The sequence below is a fragment of the Styela clava genome, chromosome 2 (assembly GCF_964204865.1).
Source record: "Styela clava chromosome 2, kaStyClav1.hap1.2, whole genome shotgun sequence".
NCBI lineage: Eukaryota > Metazoa > Chordata > Ascidiacea > Stolidobranchia > Styelidae > Styela > Styela clava.
Genome location: NC_135251.1, coordinates 871,532 through 892,654, shown reverse-complemented (window position 1 = coordinate 892,654; position 21,123 = coordinate 871,532). Strand labels below are relative to the sequence as shown.

At 37.3% G+C, this 21,123-nt stretch overlaps 2 protein-coding genes across 2 annotated transcripts in view; both read right to left on the bottom strand.

The window, feature by feature from the left end:
- LOC144411850 (protein FAM107B-like) overlaps positions 1-21,123 on the bottom strand; it is a 195,681-nt gene that overhangs the window by 124,461 nt on the left and 50,097 nt on the right. The gene's annotated exons all lie outside the window — the stretch shown is intronic.
- Positions 7,811-21,123, bottom strand: part of LOC120335740 (aspartyl/asparaginyl beta-hydroxylase-like) — a 41,597-nt gene continuing 28,284 nt past the window's right edge. Inside the window, exons 9-17 of the mRNA XM_039403349.2 lie at positions 20,616-20,703; positions 19,139-19,217; positions 18,377-18,513; positions 17,495-17,686; positions 16,845-16,982; positions 16,412-16,547; positions 14,955-15,057; positions 14,660-14,788; positions 7,811-13,778 (exon numbers count right to left, since the gene is read on the bottom strand). Of these exons, the coding sequence (XP_039259283.2) occupies positions 13,628-13,778; positions 14,660-14,788; positions 14,955-15,057; positions 16,412-16,547; positions 16,845-16,982; positions 17,495-17,686; positions 18,377-18,513; positions 19,139-19,217; positions 20,616-20,703 (1,153 nt within the window). The 3' untranslated portion in view covers positions 7,811-13,627. The remainder of the gene's footprint in view (positions 13,779-14,659; positions 14,789-14,954; positions 15,058-16,411; positions 16,548-16,844; positions 16,983-17,494; positions 17,687-18,376; positions 18,514-19,138; positions 19,218-20,615; positions 20,704-21,123) is intronic.

Sequence of the window (21,123 nt, the reverse complement as noted above, 5' to 3'; positions counted from 1 at the left end):
ACTATACTGCCTGACTGTGTTACCAGACTCAACTTAAGTATTCTCAATCAATACAACTTTCAAACTCTAGTGACTAGTCAACTTACAGACTTATTGAACAGTAATAAAGTATTATTGGATTGATTATACTATTTTCTACTGTTGCTACTGTTCTACTACTAATTGCTTTAAATCCGCTTACAGTCATATTACTTTGCGGAAATACGGAAGCATATTGATAACCTTTGAAAAGCAGCGCCAGTACAGGTGATTCAGTTAATATCAACTAAAAGTAATAAAGCAGTCAGTAAAACAAAACTGAGGTGACCCGTCAAATTGACCCGGACTTAAATAGTAGTAAGACTTAAATGTAAATTCAGTTTTTACGGCATTTCGTCAATATCAAGCAAAACTCAAAAATAAAAACGTAAATCTACAATGTTTAAAACTTGATAAATACTCTTAACGCCAGAACAGTAGGCTATGCTAATTTAGCTCCACAAATTAGCACTGATCTAAAGCACACAGACAGACACAGGAAAGCCAGCAGGCAGCTGCAAGAAGCGCCGTGGTCAAATACCATGAATTCCAATCCAGGAATATCATATCAAATGTAAACCAGTAGTTTGTTATTACTCATCATTTTTTATCAATGTTCACATTGTTTGCCGAAATAAATCTCTCTCTCTCTCTCTCTTTGCACATACAATTTTGCATTGATATGCAACGGATATCACGAGCACAACAAAATGTAAACATTGCGTCATCAGCAAGTCTGCGTATAATCACGTATGTTTTATTTCAGTTTTTCAAAATAAAAAATCAATTACATTTCAGTACTGGTTTCCAGCGCCTCCATCCACCTTGTAAATACTTTCCTTATTTTATTCTACTCGTATAATGTAAGTTGCATATTTTCAGTATTGGTGGAAATATAAATTACTGATTTTAAGATATTTTTAACATATAAATTGGTTGGTTACTTCGTCAATTTGAGTACCGTCATTTAGACTTCAGAGAACGAATATAAACATGCCAAGTCAAGCACATGTTTTCGAAAACAAATAACTGGCTAACTAATATGATTAAATCGTCTTATAGGCTCTCCACCCCCGGGATAAATATGTAAATCCCTTCCTATGCCAACTGAACTCTTGGTTTGTTATACAAATATTACGTCTTATCGGCTTTCCTCTCTGTCTCTCTCTCAAAATAAATATCGTTATCCTACCAACGAAATTTCATCTGGCAAACAAGTTGTCAAACACTCGCTTTTAAAGACATTTGCTAAATTGCGATCTGATCAATAACTTCGCGCGAAACTACTTAAATGCAAATTGACTTTTTCTAATCTTCTATTAATATCTTAAATGCACTGATTGCGAAATACCCGAGAGATTTGGCGTCACTTCACATTCGTAACCGTATCGTTCGAGATTTCGAAATACCTCAGCTCAGGATTTAATTGCTAAATAGGGGCGGTTATAGGGCGCTCCAAAAGTATGCGCAACAAGATGGCGCAAACCTTATAACCCTAACCTGGTAAACATATATACTATGTTCAGGTTATGCGCCACCTTGGTGCACATACTTCGGGAGCACCCTGAATAGAACTCATCAGAGCACTAGCTCTTCTTCCCCAACTGGGCACAAATACTTGTTCGAGATTTCGAAATATCTCAGCCCAGCCTTTCCTTCTCCGGAAAGGATTCGGAGTGATTTAGAAGGAAGTTTTTACTTTGTATTTGCGTTTGGTATTACTAATATTCCTTCACTTCGCAGACTCATGATGACCAGTTCTGGTCCCTCGCGACTTCCTGACAATTACAATGAAATCTGGTTTTCTAATGTATATTACTTCGTCTCTGAATATAAACTATTTGTGATTCCTTGCATGACAAAATAAACTTATTGTCTATTGTCTTATTTAGTATTTATTGCAATACGTAGTTACACATTACGTGTACACATTACTAACTATTCACACTATACAAAAGCCAGAGTGCGAGTTGTACGTATCTATTTAAAGATCCATTAAATACTGCAAAGATCGGGAACCACAATGCTCACAAGCTTTAAAGCAAGATTAAAGAGTAAATCATCTAGATTTTCGTCTATATATATATATATTCTTGTATTACCACGTCAGAAAATGTCCCAACCTTTTTTCTATGTTGGGATCTACCAGGTTAGGCTTTAAAACAAAACGCGATGCGAGAAAAACTGTCCCATCGCACAACTTATACGTGATAAATTTTTAGATAAAATGTGTCACTAAGCTAATCGTGAACAAGAATTCCCGCCGGGCAAGTTATCAAGTAAATAATTTCCTCAATCGGATATTTCGTAGTGATTCCCCAGTAGATAAGCAACAAAATTCCCGCGTATCTTACCGTATACGCTTGGTGGTGGTAAATTTATAATCAATGAAGGAATTCAAAGTTTTAAGAACAGGTTTTTCATTTGTAACGAACTCACTAATAACAGGTTCCCTCATTTCAGAAAGCAAGCAAAACTTAAAGCTGTTTAACAATACAAGAACGTAACGAAGGATTACGTAGTAGGAAACAACTCAAATGCCATATTTACTAATGTATGTGACTACGTAAGCTGCCTTAACATGACACGCTTTGCATAAATCTAATAACATTCAAAACTTCAAAAATACGGTCTGCTATCGTGTACGATACCCATTTGCTGCGGTTGTCTCATGCAGTGATTTCTCTACACGACCTCTAAAATTGCAAACACCCTCTACCCCCTAGGGGTGACACTATACTCCAATTCCCAACGTGAATAAAATGTGTTTGAAGTGGCTCATATGGCGGTGGAGATAGTCAGTCAAATACATAACACATTTTTACAAGTTTAAAATAAAAAGCTGAAGAACATACAGGTCCCACGTATGAAACAAATAACAAGAACGGGTTCTAAGATCGACGTTTAAGTGTCCATACCGGTGGTTTTCAAACGGGTTTTTACGGTTTCGTCAGTATACAGTCAAGAGGTTTTGCAAGTTAGCACCTTTCAGATTGTCACTATTATTTAGCTTGCTACACTTTGAAAAGATCATTTTATTTTGTTCGTATTAGGTATATTTATAGTTTATACATTTCAGCCACTTAAATTATCGCACAGGGGTTCCTCGAGCATCTGAAATCTTTCATTGAAATTACGCTCCACCGAAATGGTTAAAATGACACCGAAATATACAGACAAACTTTATCAAGGCAATGAATAAAAAGTCCCTGTATATATACCAAAGAGCTTACATGGGCAAGCTACGGTTTGCGGGCCAGATTCCGTCTGTTGGGTGATTCAATCTGGCCCTCCTGATGCTGCCACAACCAAATTTTAATGTTTAAGCTAAAACATCCCAAAGAATTTGTTGAGATTGCGATTTAGTTTTAGCACGAGGCCTATTGTTTTCCACTTTTGCAACATTGTAAATATTGTTCATGAAATGTGACTTTTTACGTCACACTCACATGGCCCGACAGTCTAGGTGGGCAACATTTTTGGCCCCTGGTCCCAAAACCTTGCCCGTTCCTGCTATAGAACCTTTGTTTACCATCAAAATCAATATGAAACCTTTTTAATGTGGAAAGAAGGAGAAAAAACTTTGAAAAAACAGTTCGCGTTAATTTGAATAACTTCGAAATTCGAGTGCATTTATCATGCTTTTTAACAGTGTACCGATGTAGACTGGGATTAAATTTTAACTGATAATTAAAATATAATGGGCGTGGTATTGACAATTATTTACGACCAATGAGAAAGGTACAAACAATTACGCCTATTCTTGCAACATTGCTAAAGTTCATCGCAAAAATAAAACCTAACAGACTCTGATGACCCCAGAAGGCCGTATCGTTGTCTCACAGTCATATACCAAAGCATCTGTTTATTTATTTCATGTATTTGTGTTTCATGGTTTTACAAATGCTCTCTTTTTTATCAAAGTATTGAGCGGCATTTGAACGATTTTTAATGCGAGTTTTACGAAAACTCGGAAGAAATACACATGTTACGCTTGTTGCCTTTCGATATTATGACACCATAAAACATTAGTATTATGACGACACCGCCGGTAAACCAGCAATTTTATTATACTCTGATGACCTTTAAGGCCAACATGATGCGCTGTATGCTAAAGCAGCGGTGTGCAACATTTTTTGTAGGTGGGCCATATAACCAATTTCGGAGATTAAGCTGGGCAACACAAAATGAATAAAACAGCTATCGCTTAGCCATAAAGTAATAAATGCACCGGGCAAAGATGAAAGTAATAAATGCATCGGGCAAAAATGACCGGTGAAAGATTTAACTCAGCGACAAGAGTAAAAATCATTATGTATTTTTATCCACGTGAGCGCCTTTTCGAAAATGAACTGTCGGATTACGATTTTCTGCTTGATGAGGAAAAATCAGAGTATTGGTAAGGGTCACACTAAAAGGCTTAGCGGGTCGGATTGTGGTCCGCGGGCAGCCTGTTGCACACGTACGTGCTAAAATAAAACTAGATTCATACTTCAAATACCCATCGACGTCTATCGAAAGCTTCGAAACAGTCTGTTTGGGTTTGCACGCTCAGAAAAACAATATACCACCCCATGCGACTGTAACGCTCCATTACGCTTCAGTTAAGGTTCGGAACCCTCCCTTGAAATTAAAAATCAAAACGGACCCGCTGACTGTTACGGTCTAACTTGACAACTCGAAATTTTAGACCTTACTTTGAAAATTCCTGGCTACGAACCGAATACTTATATATCAGGTCAGGGTAGGTAGACCCCGTGCATGTCATTTTGCAGGGGCTCCGCAATAGCGAAGGTCGGCTCTGGGTAGTACCCATGGGCGTGCCAAACTAGTCAGCTGCCCGGGGAGAGTTTCTGATAATGCTGCCCCTTATACCTAACTGCTAAAATAATTTGGGTGATAAACAGATTATATATGTCGTTATACACGAGAATAAATCAAATAAAAGTCAAGTAAGAAAGAAACGTTTGTTTTATTAAAATGAGCATCAAAAATGTTGCAATTGTAAAATATAGGAAACATTTTTCCGGGGTCAAGCGTCGCGGAAACAACCCTTGTTGAATAACCATCACCACATAACACATACTGTTAGCTTTCAATTAAATAAGAACACATCTAGAAGAGCATGTGTAATAACGCAAACTCTACAGCTCGGTTCTGCTGCCCCCTACAATGTGCTGCCCGTGGCGGTTGCCCTCAACTAGGCACGCCACTGGCTGGGTCGCTGTGCTATATTCACATTCGCAAGAATAAACCTATATAGTATATATTTTAGCGTGGCAATGGCCGCTAACAACTCTCCAAATGTAATCTCTGTTCACTTTTAATTGAAGGTTTGAACTTACTTTCAGCAAACGTGTACTAAAAAACCCATACACCATATAAAGCTCTTACTAGGCCTGATGTTGCTCGGTTTTCTAACTGCAAATTATCGATTTTTAATCCGAGTTCACGCACCTGAAACAAATAACTAGCTGACTAATCCCATACCAGACATGGCAACCGCCAACCGGACGAGAGGCCGTGGTTCGCCATATGATTAGGCCGTCTTATCAACTTTCCTTTCCCCCGGGATAAATATGAAAACTTATTCAATGTCTCGCAATCTCACTCCATGTAAACCTGTTCTAAAATAGTTGCATTTTTCTCTGCAAAATTGATTATGTTGTAACAATACCGGTTTTTATTTATCGACCAATCACAGAGCAGGACGAGTTACGCCTACTATTGATCAAAGTCCGTATATGCCTGCTATTGATTATTAACTAGCAGACGAGCGTTGCAACATGTGATTTTCCCAGACAACAATAATGTAGAATAATTTCGGTGCGTTTTTGGACACGTAATTTGCCTGGGATAGAATTTATTTTTATTTACTCATATAGCAAACTAAGGTGGTAACTAGTAAACGAAGCCCTCTCCTACAAATTGTTAACTAAAGTTTTTTAGGAAAGCGATTCGCAGCAATTTACCAAATTGTGGCGAGAAATCCTATTTAAAAAAAACTTTACATGCGGTTGTAAGAAATGTTCACAATTATTTCCAAGAGCAAGAAGGTTTCAAAAATGCCTCAGTGGGCTGAAGTTCGCCCAACCCGAGAGAGGCGTGTAAGGAATACGCTCGCCATCGCAGCTCTGATTACCCGGCACGGATGAGCATCATGTGGCGGATAATTATGTGAAAAGGGATTGCTGGACTCTTCCGTCGTCATAGGATGGTTAATGTAACCGTTTGTCGGTAACGTGCAACCACGTCCAGACAACGTAACAGGATCGCGTAACATCGAAAATAACTTGTAACTAATCCCATACCTGACATGTACTGCATCGGGGATCCGCAAATACAAGGTCGCGACAATTAAATTTTCCATAAATATAAGCATCGCGTCTGCGTATTTATGTCTTACAACTTTATGAACTTTTAATCGTGATTGTTCCCCTAAGCATCGACTTCCGTATTTACTGCCGTAACATTGGCCAATCAGCATACTTATAAAATTTGACGCAACTGTAAACGTTTTAACAGCCGCTTAGACACTTTTGTTGACAGATACTGAGATTTTATGTGCTGAGTTTCATATAATTTTGTGCAAGAAAATTGCTAGTATAATAGTCTAAAAAAATCGACTAATTACATACTTACCAAATACTTGGGTCGAGAGAAATTAGAAAAAAATATTTGGATCGCGCAAAAACGTAGTTGCGGTCCCAAGCTTTACATCATTGAGCTGTCTTATCGCCCCCCCCCCCCCCCTCCGGATTAGAATTCCAGTCTGGAACACCACACTCTTTGATCTTTACACTTAGTTAGCCCGGATTTTCCATATATATTTATCCGTGGAGAAAGGAATGCGAATAATAGCGGCTCTGGATGTTATATGTGGCTCAGCTGTCAAAGCCATGCTCATTCATATTAAAAGTGTTCTAAAAACGTAATTTCCTTAAAAAAAAAAATTATATATTGAACCATAAGTGTCGCTGATCGATAACCATTTCTGGTTCCCCGCGACTTCCCTTCCCCAGTAAAAATGTGTTTTCAGTTTTGTATTTTGTTAATTTCTTATGTTATTTTTTACTGAATGGGAAAAAAAAACTTGACTATGACCTATCATATAGCAAACTCGTCTCTCGTCTGGCTAACAGTCCATGTCGGGCGTTCCTGGGTTGGTTATATATAACAGGGCTACTCAACTATTTTCATCGAAGATTCGCATACAAAACTTTTGATTCCGGTCTTTCCAGAAATTATATTTCAACATATTTAAACACTCACTTCCTCGGTCGGCTAATGATTATCAAGATTGTTGGACACGTCAGTGTACATAACGATCGTTTCAATATTATGTTGTTGTTCTTGTTAGTATTCTTTTTCTCTTTCGTCATGATGAAATAGCTTTTCTCTTCGAATACTGGACCTGTTGCTTTGAAATTTTCAGTGGTTGAAGATTGATTTTTTTGCCAGAAGGCTATTACTTTTACTTCTTTCAAAAATTTCTGTGGACTTCAAGAGATCCGTTTTTTATGTGTCAGATTAAAAATTAGCGACACCTTGTGTCCATATATTTGAGCACAGCTCTCTTGTTTATTATGGTGTTATAATTCTTTTCATGTATATTCAAAACTATGAAAGTCATTTCATGAAGTGAAACTTCAAAAGTGGGGCTAATGATCCAAAATAAAGAATTAGGTGCGGTCCGAATCAAATACTCGAAAGGGTCGGATTCGGCCCGCCAGTTACGTCAACAGTCTTCTTTCCCTGGAACTATTATGCGCTAGCAGTCTCCCCAAAGCAGTTAGTCGCAAAATACATTTTATTCACGCGTTTTGGCAGTTGATATTAGCACGATATAATATATGAATGAAAACAACATCTCATGTATATACTGCGATAAAATAGCATTAAATTGACTAGGATTTTACAGATAATATGTGTAATGGATATAATAAGCATATGAGGAGCATAAATAGGTTAAATTGGAAGATTCCCGACCAGAGCTGGGGTAGGAAGAATGAGGGCCGGATTCCCCTTCCCCCCTTTTTGAAATGTAAAAAAAACTGTTCCTGTTTCATACATAATAATTTTTCAAAGGTCGAAATGCTTTCTATGCCCTCAAGACTTGGGAACCCACATTTTCTGGCCATCGACCGTTCCCGCTGGCTGATTTGGTCTAACTTGGTGATTAGAAATTTCAGCCTACAACCCCCTTAAAAATTCCTGGTTACACCCTTAATTTTGGTTTCAGTTGGGAGTCGTTGCTGCCGACAAAATTCCGAATATGAGACGAATGTGTTCCGATTCAGAATCTGGGGTCAGGGAGTCCAAAAAAGTAACTTCCACAAGATTTCGAATTTTACCTAAACTTCACGCCTTTCACCCCGGAAATTCAATTTTAATGACAAAAACTTAATTTTTTTGGCTTTAGTCGGGAATCGTGGCTATCGACTCAATTTTAAATCAGAAACGAAAAATTTCGGTTTGGACGTCAGAGTAAAAAAACTAATACCTTCCGATCACGGGATTAGAAAAATTTAAAAACAAAACGCTAATAAGTTGGATAGATGCATTTCATGGATATACTGCGATAAAAAAACATTCAATTTACTAGAAGTCTACAGAAAATATGTGTAATGGATATAATAAGCATATATATTATTAAGAGTTACTTGCGCTGTTTTCCACAATACTATGGTACTTGCATCCTTCGTATATATAATTTATTTCCATACATTCAATTTAGTGAATAAAGCATGGATTTACGTTATGGCTGGCACCCATCCATCAATAAGGCGCAATGTCAATAAACTGCTTAGAATGAGTTTCTATACAAATATAAGACAATGGGTTATAAGGAGAAACGGTTTTTAAAGCAATAACTGTACTGGTTCCAAGTGCAAGCAATATGATCAATGTATGAGGCGCATAATCGATTTTTCAGGGACAAAAAGGAATGACAGAACACCTCATGGGCCGTAAAATAAGGTATGCGATAACACTCAATTTTGGCGCTCCAGAAGTATGTGTACCAATATGGAGATAACTAATTTTGTTCGCCTACTTTACATCAAGTTGTGTAAAGTGCACTGAAACCTATGGCAGAGGGTATATTCACTTGGCTAACACAGACAGTCCTGAACTCGTAATAGAACTAAAACGAGGAAAATGTGAATAAAATCATGGCCTTAACCATAACCTGGTACACATACTACGGGAGCACCCAATTTTCATATATCCTAACATCATGATGGAGGTGGGAGGAAACCTATGGCAGTAGATCACACGAAATAGTGGCACCAAAAATAATAAAGGCCTAGCACATTCGATTGTACACACACAAAATTAGTCGACGTTTCATTTTTGCACCCGTTATGAAGCACCATAAGCAGCGGTATGAATAATATATTTCGTGTTAGTGGATATATATATATATATTTAAGCAAAATTAACCTAGTCTGAGTGGGGATGGAGATGAATAACTGAAAATTAAGTTTTTGCAATGAAAAATGAATTCGTCTAGACCAGGGTGGTCCAAGGTTGTCGGCTCCGCGGGCCACACTATTATTTTTGTTTTGTTCGCGGGCCACAATAGTGCCAAGAATAGGTAGACAGTGCAATACAAAACAAACAAACACATAATTATCAGGCTTAGCCATTCTAGGCTAATAGAATCCCATTCAATTTTTAGTTTTCTATGATGTCTATATTGTTAGCATATATTCCCGACCAAAAAGATGGAAAGCCAGATAACAATTTAGACTGCCAAGCACATCATTCAATTTTACTAGTTTCCCCAGCTAGCCATAACATTATTTAATTCAGTGACATTAGTGATGACAATGAGTCAAAAGATTTTTCTGATTAATTTTATGACGAAACAACACAAAATGCAATTTTTTGATTACTCTCCGAATGTGACGCGGCCACAGATAATGAAGCGGCAGGTCACATATGTCCAGTGAGCCTGGGTTTGAACATTTCAACTAAATAGTATATAAAACGGGCACTGGCTATGACTTTTGTGTGATCTAGGAGAAATGGGGCCTAGTCTGAGTAAAGACAGGGACAATAGATAAAAATAAGTTTTGGAATGAAAAATGTATTTTGGATGGACCATACCCTGGGGTTTAGGGACTTGCTACCCCCTTACCCCGGGTGTAATAAATTAGGGAGGGAAAACCAAATCGAAAAGATAGCGATTCTCATTAAAATACAGTAGACATTAACACAGTCGTTCTCAAGGTCCCAGCGGGGCAAAGACAATTTTTTGAGAAGACACGAAGCTGATTAAAAATGAGAATATTTGTTAGAGTTGACCTTGTCGCCTTATTTTGGATATTTGCACTTATCGCATTATCTACCACATACTTTCAACGTGTTTTTTTGAATAAAGTATACTTTTGCCGTACTATCTGTTATTCATAGCCTATTGTTAGCCAGTTATTTTTGAGGTGGGGCACGAGACTTGACAATTTCTGAAAAAGGGGGCGCGGCTTAAAGAATATGAAAACCACTGAGCTAACACATCACTGCTTTTCAAGAGCTTTGCTCAGAGAGAAAGGAATAAAAGTATGCATTTTAGACAGTTTGATAGGACTTGAATTAATAAAAAACTACATTGTATGGAAACAGATCAAATGAAAAGGTATGATTCAACATGATATTGAATAAAGTAAAAATAACATGCAATATAGAATTGATTATTGCTTCATAAAGGCACTACAGAAATAAATATATGTATTGATTGGATAATAAATGAATGCAAATAATACATTTCCTAATTAAAATTGCTCTCAGGTAAAATGAAATAATTGTGTAACGGAGAATATTGAAAATGAAAAGAATTCAAAATTACTTGTGTTTGATATCAGTTCTATGAAAAGTTCAAAAATTAATAATAATTAATAATTTTGTCCCCAAACTTGTAATAGAACTAAATTAAGGAAAATTGAAATAAAATTATGGCCTAACCATAACCTGGTACACATACTACCTATTTTTGTAACTATAGTAGATACACGCTTGTCTAATCTGACTTTGGTCAAAACATTAAAAAAATGTGTTAGAGTACAGCAAGAATCTTGAATGAGGAGATCACTTTCAAAATAAATCGACTTGGGCATTCAAAATTAATTGCAAACTACAACTTTAGATCAGCAAACTATTCGGATATGAAGGTTACGATATAAATATAAAGCTAAAATGATTTCATTGGAACGCAAAAGTAATTATATCAGAACATGGCAGAGTGTTTATGTTGCGATAGTTTGTACTGGTCCATAAGGGGGGAAAGAAAATTTTTTGAGGAGTTGCGAAGCGAATTAAAAATATTTGTTAGATTCGATCTTGGCCGACTTGTTTGTTTTTAAAACTTTTCATTTATTTCATTATTTACGTTCCATCCACATATTTTCAACAAGTTTTTGAATAAACCATACTTTCGTCGGTGCTCCCGTAGTATGCGAACCAGGATGGCGGACATCGGAACGTAACATGGGTAACAGGTTAGGGTTAGGCGATAATTTTTTTCCAATTTTCCTTATTTTAGTCCTATTATCAGTTCGAAGACTAGCCAAGAGCCTCCCGTAGTATTTATACCTAAAATTATGGCCTAACCCTAACCTATACACATATTACATTCCGATGTCCGCCATCTTGGTTCGCATACTTCGGGACCCCCCCTTCGTCTTACTATCTGTTCTTTGTAGCTTATTGTTGGTTACCGGTGGTTATTTTTGATGTGTGCCACGAGACTTGACAAATTCTAAAAAGTTTGAGATCCACTGTTGTAGACTACCTAATCTATGGGATTATAAAACAAAAGTAATATAAATGATGGATCAGTGTGTCAGGTATTCATTAAATCGTTATGAATTATTCCATAAAATAAGGAATGAGTGAATACCACAAGGTAACTAATTTTGTTTATTTAAACTACTTAATTGAATGAAAGCACAAAAAAAAAAGTATTAAAAAATGCTCTCGATTATTCATTGCACAAAAAAATTTGATCAATTTGCAAACTCAGAATATGTGCTCGAAAGCCAGCGTTACTTCTTACTAATTCAGTAACATCCAACTTACTCATGTGGAATTCCACATGATTCAGTAAAATTCATCTCAATTCAGTAAAATTCTTTAAACTGCGTTTTTCTAATAGGGGGGTTAGGATTAGGGACAAGATTTTATTCCTGTATTGATTTCTCAGGCCTTTTCCAGTTACCCCCCTCCATTAATAGCAATAATTTTCATATTTTGCTCGATAATGTTGGGAATTTTTGAAATGTAGCCAACTAATAGTGAATGCATTGATAGAGATAAATGGACCTCATAAACAAAATACGGGGCTCCCGAAGTATGCGAACCAAGATGGCGGACATCGGAATGTAATATGTGTACTAGGTTACGGTTAGGCCATAATATTAGGTATAAATACTACGGGAGGCTCTTGGCTAGTCTTCGAACTGATAATAGGACTAAAATAAGGAAAATTGTAAAAAAATTATCGCCTAACCCTAACCAGTTACGTTCCGATGTCCGCCATCTTGGTTCGCATACTTCGGGAGCACCCAGATTACTTTTAATAGTGAATATGAATGTTCATATATTAGTGGGAAAGGAGGGGATAACTGGAAAAGATACCAATCTACCTTTCGAAAAGAAAGAAAAAAATTGATAAATCACAAACTCATGAAAGTCAGCGCTAATTCAGTGTAATTCCTCAGATCATGATTACGCATCTAATCAACAAAATTCAATATAGCACCAAATTCAGTGGAATTCTTTTTACTAATTTCACACCGTAATGTAAATCAAATTTGTTTGTTCAAATTACTTATCTTCACGAAATAGGGTGCAGAAAAGGGAGGCAGCACTAGATTATTAAACACCACCGGCAAGGCAAGAATACGTGAGCCAAAAAGAACATTAAGAGAGCGTCATGGGGACGTTAACAAAATTCTATCGACACGAAATTGAAACTCGAGGCTGTTTATCACCGCGTACGACAAGCGCACGAGGCGAGAGATTGTGAAGTGTCCGAAAAACTGTGCCGCCGAATCGAGTGAGCGAAAATACATGAATGAACTTTTGTTAAGGTCCCAATAATCAGGTGGGTTAGACTGAATCACCCAACAGACTGGGCCGGATTTAGTCAGCGGGCCATATTTTATCCATGTCTCAACTATGGCCTATGATGCATTCAAGCTAACAACATTGAATATAGCACCACTACTTATTGGGGAAAATGCGTCATTCAGTAAAATTTTACCTAATTCAGTGTAATTCTACCTAATTCATCATAACTCTTGATTATTCAGTGGTATTCTTCCTAATTCATCAAAATTCTTCCTGAGTCAGCAAAACACTCGTTGATTCAGTAGAATTCCCCCTAATTCAGTCAAAACTGTTAAAAATTTCATCAAAATCCCCCTAATTGAGTAGGAATTCAGATATATTCCTCCCAATTCAGTCAAATTCCACCCAAATTCATCCTAAATAACAAATATTTCCCTAATCAATTTCTTTCAATACAGTCAAATCCAGCCTAATTACGCCAAAAATCATCCAAATTCATCCTAATTCAGTCAAAATCATCCTAATTCAGTCAAATTCATTAAATTGCAGTCAGAGTTTTCTTTTCATGTTCTGTTATATCAGGATGCCAGATATCAACAATCAGAATCAACCTCAAACTATCCGCTTGCTGCCAGACCTCGTGTTCGAAGGAATCATCGAAAATCCACACTTTTCCTTCTTGCCAAGTCCTGAAAAACATGAAAAATATTTCACTGGAAAATAGAAAAATTCATAATTCAGCAAAAAAATTAATTTTGGCTGAATCAGGATTAATTTTGACTGAATTACCGTAAGATTAATTTTGACTGAATCAGGATTAATTTTGGCTGAATCAGGATTAATTTTGGCTGAATCAGGATTAATTTTGACTGAACTAAGATTAATTTTGGCTGAATCAGGATTAATTTTGACTGAATCAGGATTAATTTTGACTGAATTAAGATTAATTTTGGCTGAATTAGGATGAATTTTGACTAAATCAGGATAAATTCTGGCTGAATCAGGATTAATTTTGGCTGAATCAGGACAAATTTTGACTAAATCAGGATGAATTCTGGCTGAATCAGGATTAATTTTGGCTTAATCAGGATTAATTTTGGCTGAGTCAGGATTAAGTTTGACTGAATTAAGATTAATTTTGACTGAATCAGGATTAATTTTGGCTGAATCAGGATTAATTTTGACTGAACTAAGATTAATTTTGACTGAACTAAGATTAATTTTGGCTGAATCAGGATTAATTTTGGCTGAATCAGGATTAATTTTGGCTGAATCAGAATTAATTTTGGCTGAATCAGGATTAATTTTGGCTGAATCAGGATTAATTTTGACTGAATTAAGATTAATCTTGGCTGAATTAGGATGAATTTTAACTAAATCAGGATGAATTCTGGCTGAATCGGGTAATCAAATATACTAAGCGTTGATAACAGTCCTAGTCCGCACCACATGATATCCTTTTACTCTCCCTCTCAATACGTCTGTAATTAACATCTTAGGATCTCTTCTCTCTGCCAGACCCATATACTACCAAACAACCATCGCACAATATTCCGTGGTATAAAATTACCTCATTTCTCCGGCACAGGTAAGCCTTGTTCCGCTACCAGTAGTTGGTATGACCAACCCTAGATGCATTCTGAGTCGGCAGTTGGTCGGGCCCGTGTGCGGCCATACATGGGTACCAGGCATCATCACACTGAAGTGAATAAATAAAGTTTATTTTTCCAATCATAAAAAAGCAATCGCATACGATAGTTATATATTATTGGAAGTGAGTATCATTGCGAATTTACCAAACACCCTTACAAGTAGAAAAAGTTTAATTTTACGCCCCCCCCCCCCCCCCAACAAAAAATACGCACCTAAATTTAACCTGGCCTCTTCTGCATCCAGCCGCATTCGGCATTCTCTCCAAAATGTTGCAAGTTTTCGGGGTTCGGCGGCAATTCGCTTCTTCTTTGCGGCCTGTGGGAAACAGTTGAAATAAGATTTAAAATTGAAAAAAACAGGAAAAGGAATGGCGTATTATCCCGCAAATAAACCAATTCTCTGGGCCCAATTTTTTATCCGATTTTCTGGGGTCAGCCTATTTATAGCTTTGGACCAGAATAAGAGGCAAGCTTTTTTGAGAATTTATCAAGTCAAGTCAAAGAGAGAGATTGCATTGGTGCATAACTGAGGAAGTGATGAAAAAGTAACACAATTTTCCGGCCTCGGCTCATTGGATGATAATATAGAAAAACTTTTATCTTAAGTGCTAAAAACCTAAAGTCTGAAAATATGTTACCTCGAGTCTGAAAATATGTTACCTCGAGTCTGAAAATATGTTACCTCGAGTCTGAAAATATGTTACCTCGAGTCTGAAAATATGTTACCTCGAGTCTGAAAATATGTTACCTCGAGTCTGAAAATATGTTACCTCGAGTCTGAAAATATGTTACCTCAAGTCTGAAAATATGTTACCTCGAGTCTGAAAATATGTTACCTCGAGTCTGAAAATATGTTACCTCGAGTCTGAAAATATGTTACCTCGAGTCTGAAAATATGTTACCTCGAGTCTGAAAATATGTTACCTCGAGTCTGAAATATGTTACCTCGAGTCTGAAAATATGTTACCTCGAGTCTGAAAATATGTTACCTCGAGTCTGAAAATATGTTACCTCGAGTCTGAAAATATGTTACCTCGAGTCTGAAAATATGTTACCTCGAGTCTGAAAATATGTTACCTCGAGTCTGAAAATATGTTACCTCGAGTCTGAAAATATGTTACCTCGAGTCTGAAAATATGTTACCTCGAGTCTGAAAATATGTTACCTCGAGTCTGAAAATATGTTACCTCAAGTCTGAAAATATGTTACCTCGAGTCTGAAAATATGTTACCTCGAGTCTGAAAATATGTTACCTCGAGTCTGAAAATATGTTACCTCGAGTCTGAAAATATGTTACCTCGAGTCTGAAAATATGTTACCTCGAGTCTGAAATATGTTACCTCGAGTCTGAAAATATGTTACCTCGAGTCTGAAAATATGTTACCTCGAGTCTGAAAATATGTTACCTCGAGTCTGAAAATATGTTACCTCGAGTCTGAAAATATGTTACCTCGAGTCTGAAAATATGTTACCTCGAGTCTGAAAATATGTTACCTAGAGTCTGAAAATATGTTACCTAGAGTCTGAAAATATGTTACCTCGAGTCTGAAAATATGTTACCTCGAGTCTGAAAATATGTTACCTCGAGTCTGAAAATATGTTACCTAGAGTCTGAAAATATGTTACCTAGAGTCTGAAAATATGTTACCTAGAGTCTGAAAATATGTTACCTCTTTGGAACAAAGGAAACTGCTTCCACTCTCCCGTGTCTCTCAAGCTTTCAGATTCACCATCGAATAATCCTGTATCTGTGTTTAGAATCGCCATTGCTTCATCCCTGATTAGTTTCCAATTAAGTTCGAGTCTCTGAAAAATAAAATGGTTTAATGATAGGGCGCTCCAGAAGTGTGTGTACCAATATGGAGGTAACTAATTTTGTTCGCCTATTTTACATCAGGTTGTGTAATATGGAAAGAAACCTATGGGCAGGGGGTTGACTTGGCTAACACAGACAGTCCCTGAACTCGTAATAGAACTAAAATAAGGAAAATTCAAATAAAATTATGGCCTAACCCTAACCTGGTACACATACTTTGTTCCAGTGTCCGCCATCTTGGTACGCATACTCCAGGAGCATCGTAAAAGTAAAATTAAAAAACTCACTCGGACGTAATCTTTCACGCCGGCTTCCTCTGGGGTCCAGAAAGGTTTCCCTCGTAGGCGATCTACGTTGTATAATGAACGCTGGTATTTTGAACGAAATAATCCTTTTGCGGCAGCTTTTTCATAAACTTGTTCAGCCTAGCGTGAAGGAATATGAAATGTAATACCGTAGCGTAATCCGAGGGATGAAGTTAATCATGCAGGAGTTCAAAGTTGAAAGTAAATGTTGTCTACTCATAAAAGTGAAATTGGGATTCTGAATCCCTGGGGGTGAATGCGGGTTGGGGATAAATGTGCCTTGTTTTGGGGGTAAATGGGCCCGTAATGGGGTAAATGGGTTTGCTGCATCTCTGATTACTCTGCGCAGGTTCGAATACCATGCATGGTTAGTCATGTGCGAGAGAATTGCTGAACTTCTCTCTGTAGTAGGGTGGCTCACGTAACCGATAGTAGTTACGGCTTATTCCACCATCAACCCCATGCATCCGAAACGAATAGCTGGCTTACAAATCCCATACCTGGCATCGACCAGTAAGCGGATGAGAGGCCGTGGTTCGCCATAATGATTAAGCCGTCTTATCAGCTTCCCTCTCCCTGGGATAAATATGAAAACCTATCCTATGATCAAACCATTTTTGCCATAAACTTACTTCCTTAGTTTGGTTAGTCCTGTACAAAGCATCCCCGAGATGGAAATAAAACTTTCCTTCCTGAGTGCCTTGCTCGTTAGATTCCGTTCCCCGCATCAGGTAAGGGACAGACTCTGCCCACTCTCCTGCGTTCTTTAAGATAAATCCCATGTGAACCAAAGCAAAACCATCGTTAGGTGAAAGCCTTAACACCTGTAACAAATAATATTAACTTAAAAAATAAGTTTGTTAGTAGCAAGGCCCCAAGCACACAATTGAAAGAGATCAATGCACTGATAAGAGAGTGGTATGACATGGTATAAGTCAGGGCTTCTCAACTATTTTTACCAAAGATCCGTAAACAAAAGTTACTGAGGTACAGTCATTCCAGAAATTATATTTCGACGCGCACTTTCTCAGTGTTACAGTTTTTTTCCATACATGGTCAGGTCAAATATGAGCAAACTATAAAACGAGAATATCGGTCAGAGACCGAAGACTTATCGATCGAAAGTTAGGGGATCCTCCAAAACAGCACCCTTACTTACATAGTGACACCTTGTGTCCCATCACCAATTAATTAATAACTCGCTAATTATACGACATAATTCGCCAAAATCAATAGGCTTCTGGTCCGACATATGATGAATGCACATGCAAAATCTGGAGCAGATTCAATCTCGCTTTCGTGAGATATCGCGTGCATCTAACAGACAGACAGACAAATACCTATCAACATACTTACCGATTAAAATCGCTAAGTAATAATTTGATAACTTAGCACACCTGTACAGAGACTTGTTCAGAGTGAAAAAGACTCGTGTATATACTCTTACATAATAGCGATAGTTCGTGCAGAGCCCTGTTAATTTCACAAAAAAGTGATAATATAATCCATCTCACTTCGGCATAAACTTTCTTCGCAGCTGTGTTTTTTCCGAGCATCAAGTAACGAACTCCGAGTTTGTTCAAGATTCCGATGTCTTTCGGATAAAGTTTGGCGAGCTCGATCTGCGTTTGTAACGCTGGTTTCATTCGACCTGGAAAAGATTATTCAAGGTTAAAAGTTTCATTCGACCTTGAAAGATTACTCGAGGCTAAAAGTTTTATTCGACCTTGAAAAGATAAGTCAAGGTTAAAAGTTTCATTCGACCTTGAAAAGATTACTCAAGGTTAAAAGTTTCATTCAACCTTAAAAAGATTACTCAAGGTTGAAAGTTTCATTCGACCTTGAAAAAATTACTCAAGGTTAAAAGTTTCATTCAACCTTAAAAAGATTACTCAAGGTTGAAAGTTTCATTCGACCTTGAAAAGATTACTCAAGGTTAAAAGTTTCATTCAACCTTAAAAAGATTACTCAAGGTTGAAAGTTTCATTCGACCTTGAAAAGATTACTCAAGGTTAAAAGTTTCATTCAACCTTAAAAAGATTACTCAAGGTTGAAAGTTTCATTCGACCTTGAAAAGATTACTCAAGGTTAAAAGTTTCATTCAACCTTAAAAAGATTACTCAAGGTTGAAAGTTTCATTCGACCTTGAAAAAATTACTCAAGGTTAAAAGTTTCATTCGACCTTCCATCAATGTAGGAATTGGTCTATAAAATAGTGGTTTTCAAATCATTTCTGTAAATTCCTGTTTTCGTTAAATAATTATCAAACAACGCACCTAGAAAACTCTCCCTTTCTCCTTTGGCGATCAGCGCTTGTTTTTGAAGTTCCTTCGGACAGTTGCTCATTTCTGACACCTAGTGTATAATATAATAATTGTAAATCTTCTAAAAATGACTTTTTTTTTATCAAATAGTTTGACTCCTTTCACCACCGACATATTTCAAATACAACGATATCTCAGAAAAGCAAGGTTGAATCTGCTCCAAATTTTGCATGTGCATTCTTCATAGCTCGGATCAGAAGCCTATTGATTTTCAATAAAATATGTCGTATAATTAGTGAGGTATTAATTAACTAGTGATGGAAGACGCGGTGCCGTTATTGAGTCAGAGCAGAGGAATCGAACTGCAGATCCATAAGTCGGCGGTTTCTGATTGCTATCTAGATTCATGATTGTTAAGTAATGATAATGCCACAATTTCCCAAACTAATCGAAATGTGTAGGAAACATTTGAAAATACTCTGTGACCGCCCTGAATAGCTTATGGCAGGGGTGTGCAAACTGCGGCCGCGGGCCAAATGCGGCCCCCAAGGAAAAATTGTGCGGCCCGCGGAGACCAATTTTGAATGTTGAGCCCGCGAAACGTTTTTTAGTTTAGTTAATTTGGTACGTGAGAGTAATTCCAATCCCTTTGCGTCGCACCCAGTGCCACTGTCATATCAGCAGAACTAGCTTGCAAAATACACAATGTTATAAAAACGTGTTTCTCACTGAATTCGTTTAAAGTCGGTGTGGCAATAAATTTCGATAGCTGTTTTCTTTAGAAATTTATACGTTTTTACTCACCATTTTCGCAAGGACCCCTAACCCTAACAAAGCGTAAGATACATGATAAAAAGAAACAATATTTTGTGCCTACAACTACTAGAAAGGCTATCTTAAATGAAGGTGCGGCCCTCGACTTCACCCAGATACTTGTATTTGGCCCGCCTGTAATAAAGGTTGCACACCCCTGGCTTATGGGATGTGACCCACTGGACAGGAAGCGCTGGTAGACCAGGGGCGTGCAACCTTTATTACAGGAGGTTCAGATACAAGTGACTGGCTGAAACCGCAGGCCGCACATTCATTTAAAATAGCATTTCTAGTAGTTACAGGCACAAAAAAATTGTTTCTTTGCAGAAATGGTTAAACGCATGCATTTTGAAGTAAACTGTTATTCAAATTTATTGTCACACCGACGAATTCAGTTCGAAACACGTTTTTGTGGATTTTGCTAGCTAGTTTTACTAATATGACAGTGGCACTCAGGAATAGGCTTTGCGACGCAAAGAGATTAGAATTGCTCGCTCGTACTAGATTGACTAGACTAAAAACTTGTTTCACGGGCACACCATTCAAAATTGGAACTTCTCAGCGGGTCGCAAAATCTTTTTTTTCAAGCCGCAGTTTGCACATCCCTGATCTAGACAATTAATCTAAGACCGCAACATCGCAGTACCAATATTTTCTGCTAAATTCCATGACCTACCTCAGTGAATGTTGTGATGGCCTGGGTTAGCATTGGATTGCTTTTCTGCTGCTCAGCCACCATTGCCTCCGATTTCCCTCTGTAGAATCTTAAAGTAAAAGTTTTTTTATGGTAAAAATTTGCTCCGAGCAATGTAGGTAGGAAGCGTAAAGTATCAAAGGTGACATTAGCTATGCGATCTAACTTGCTTGCTAACTTAATCACAATCTCATAAAGACAAGATTCTACCCTGCTATTTCTGGGTTAGGGATAGGTTAATACCAAAATCATTGAGACCACATAAACGATGAAATCGCATACCAAAGCATCACCAAATCAGATCTCTTAATATGATGGGCAAATTAATACGAACTACAAGTCAGCGCAAGGATTATGGCTACACACAGTGCAGTCTATATATTTGTCGGTACTCACGCAATGTGTATCAGGTTAGGGTTAGGCCATAATTTTATTCCGATTTTCCTTATTTTAGTTCTATTACGAGTTCATTGACTGTTTGTGTTAGCAA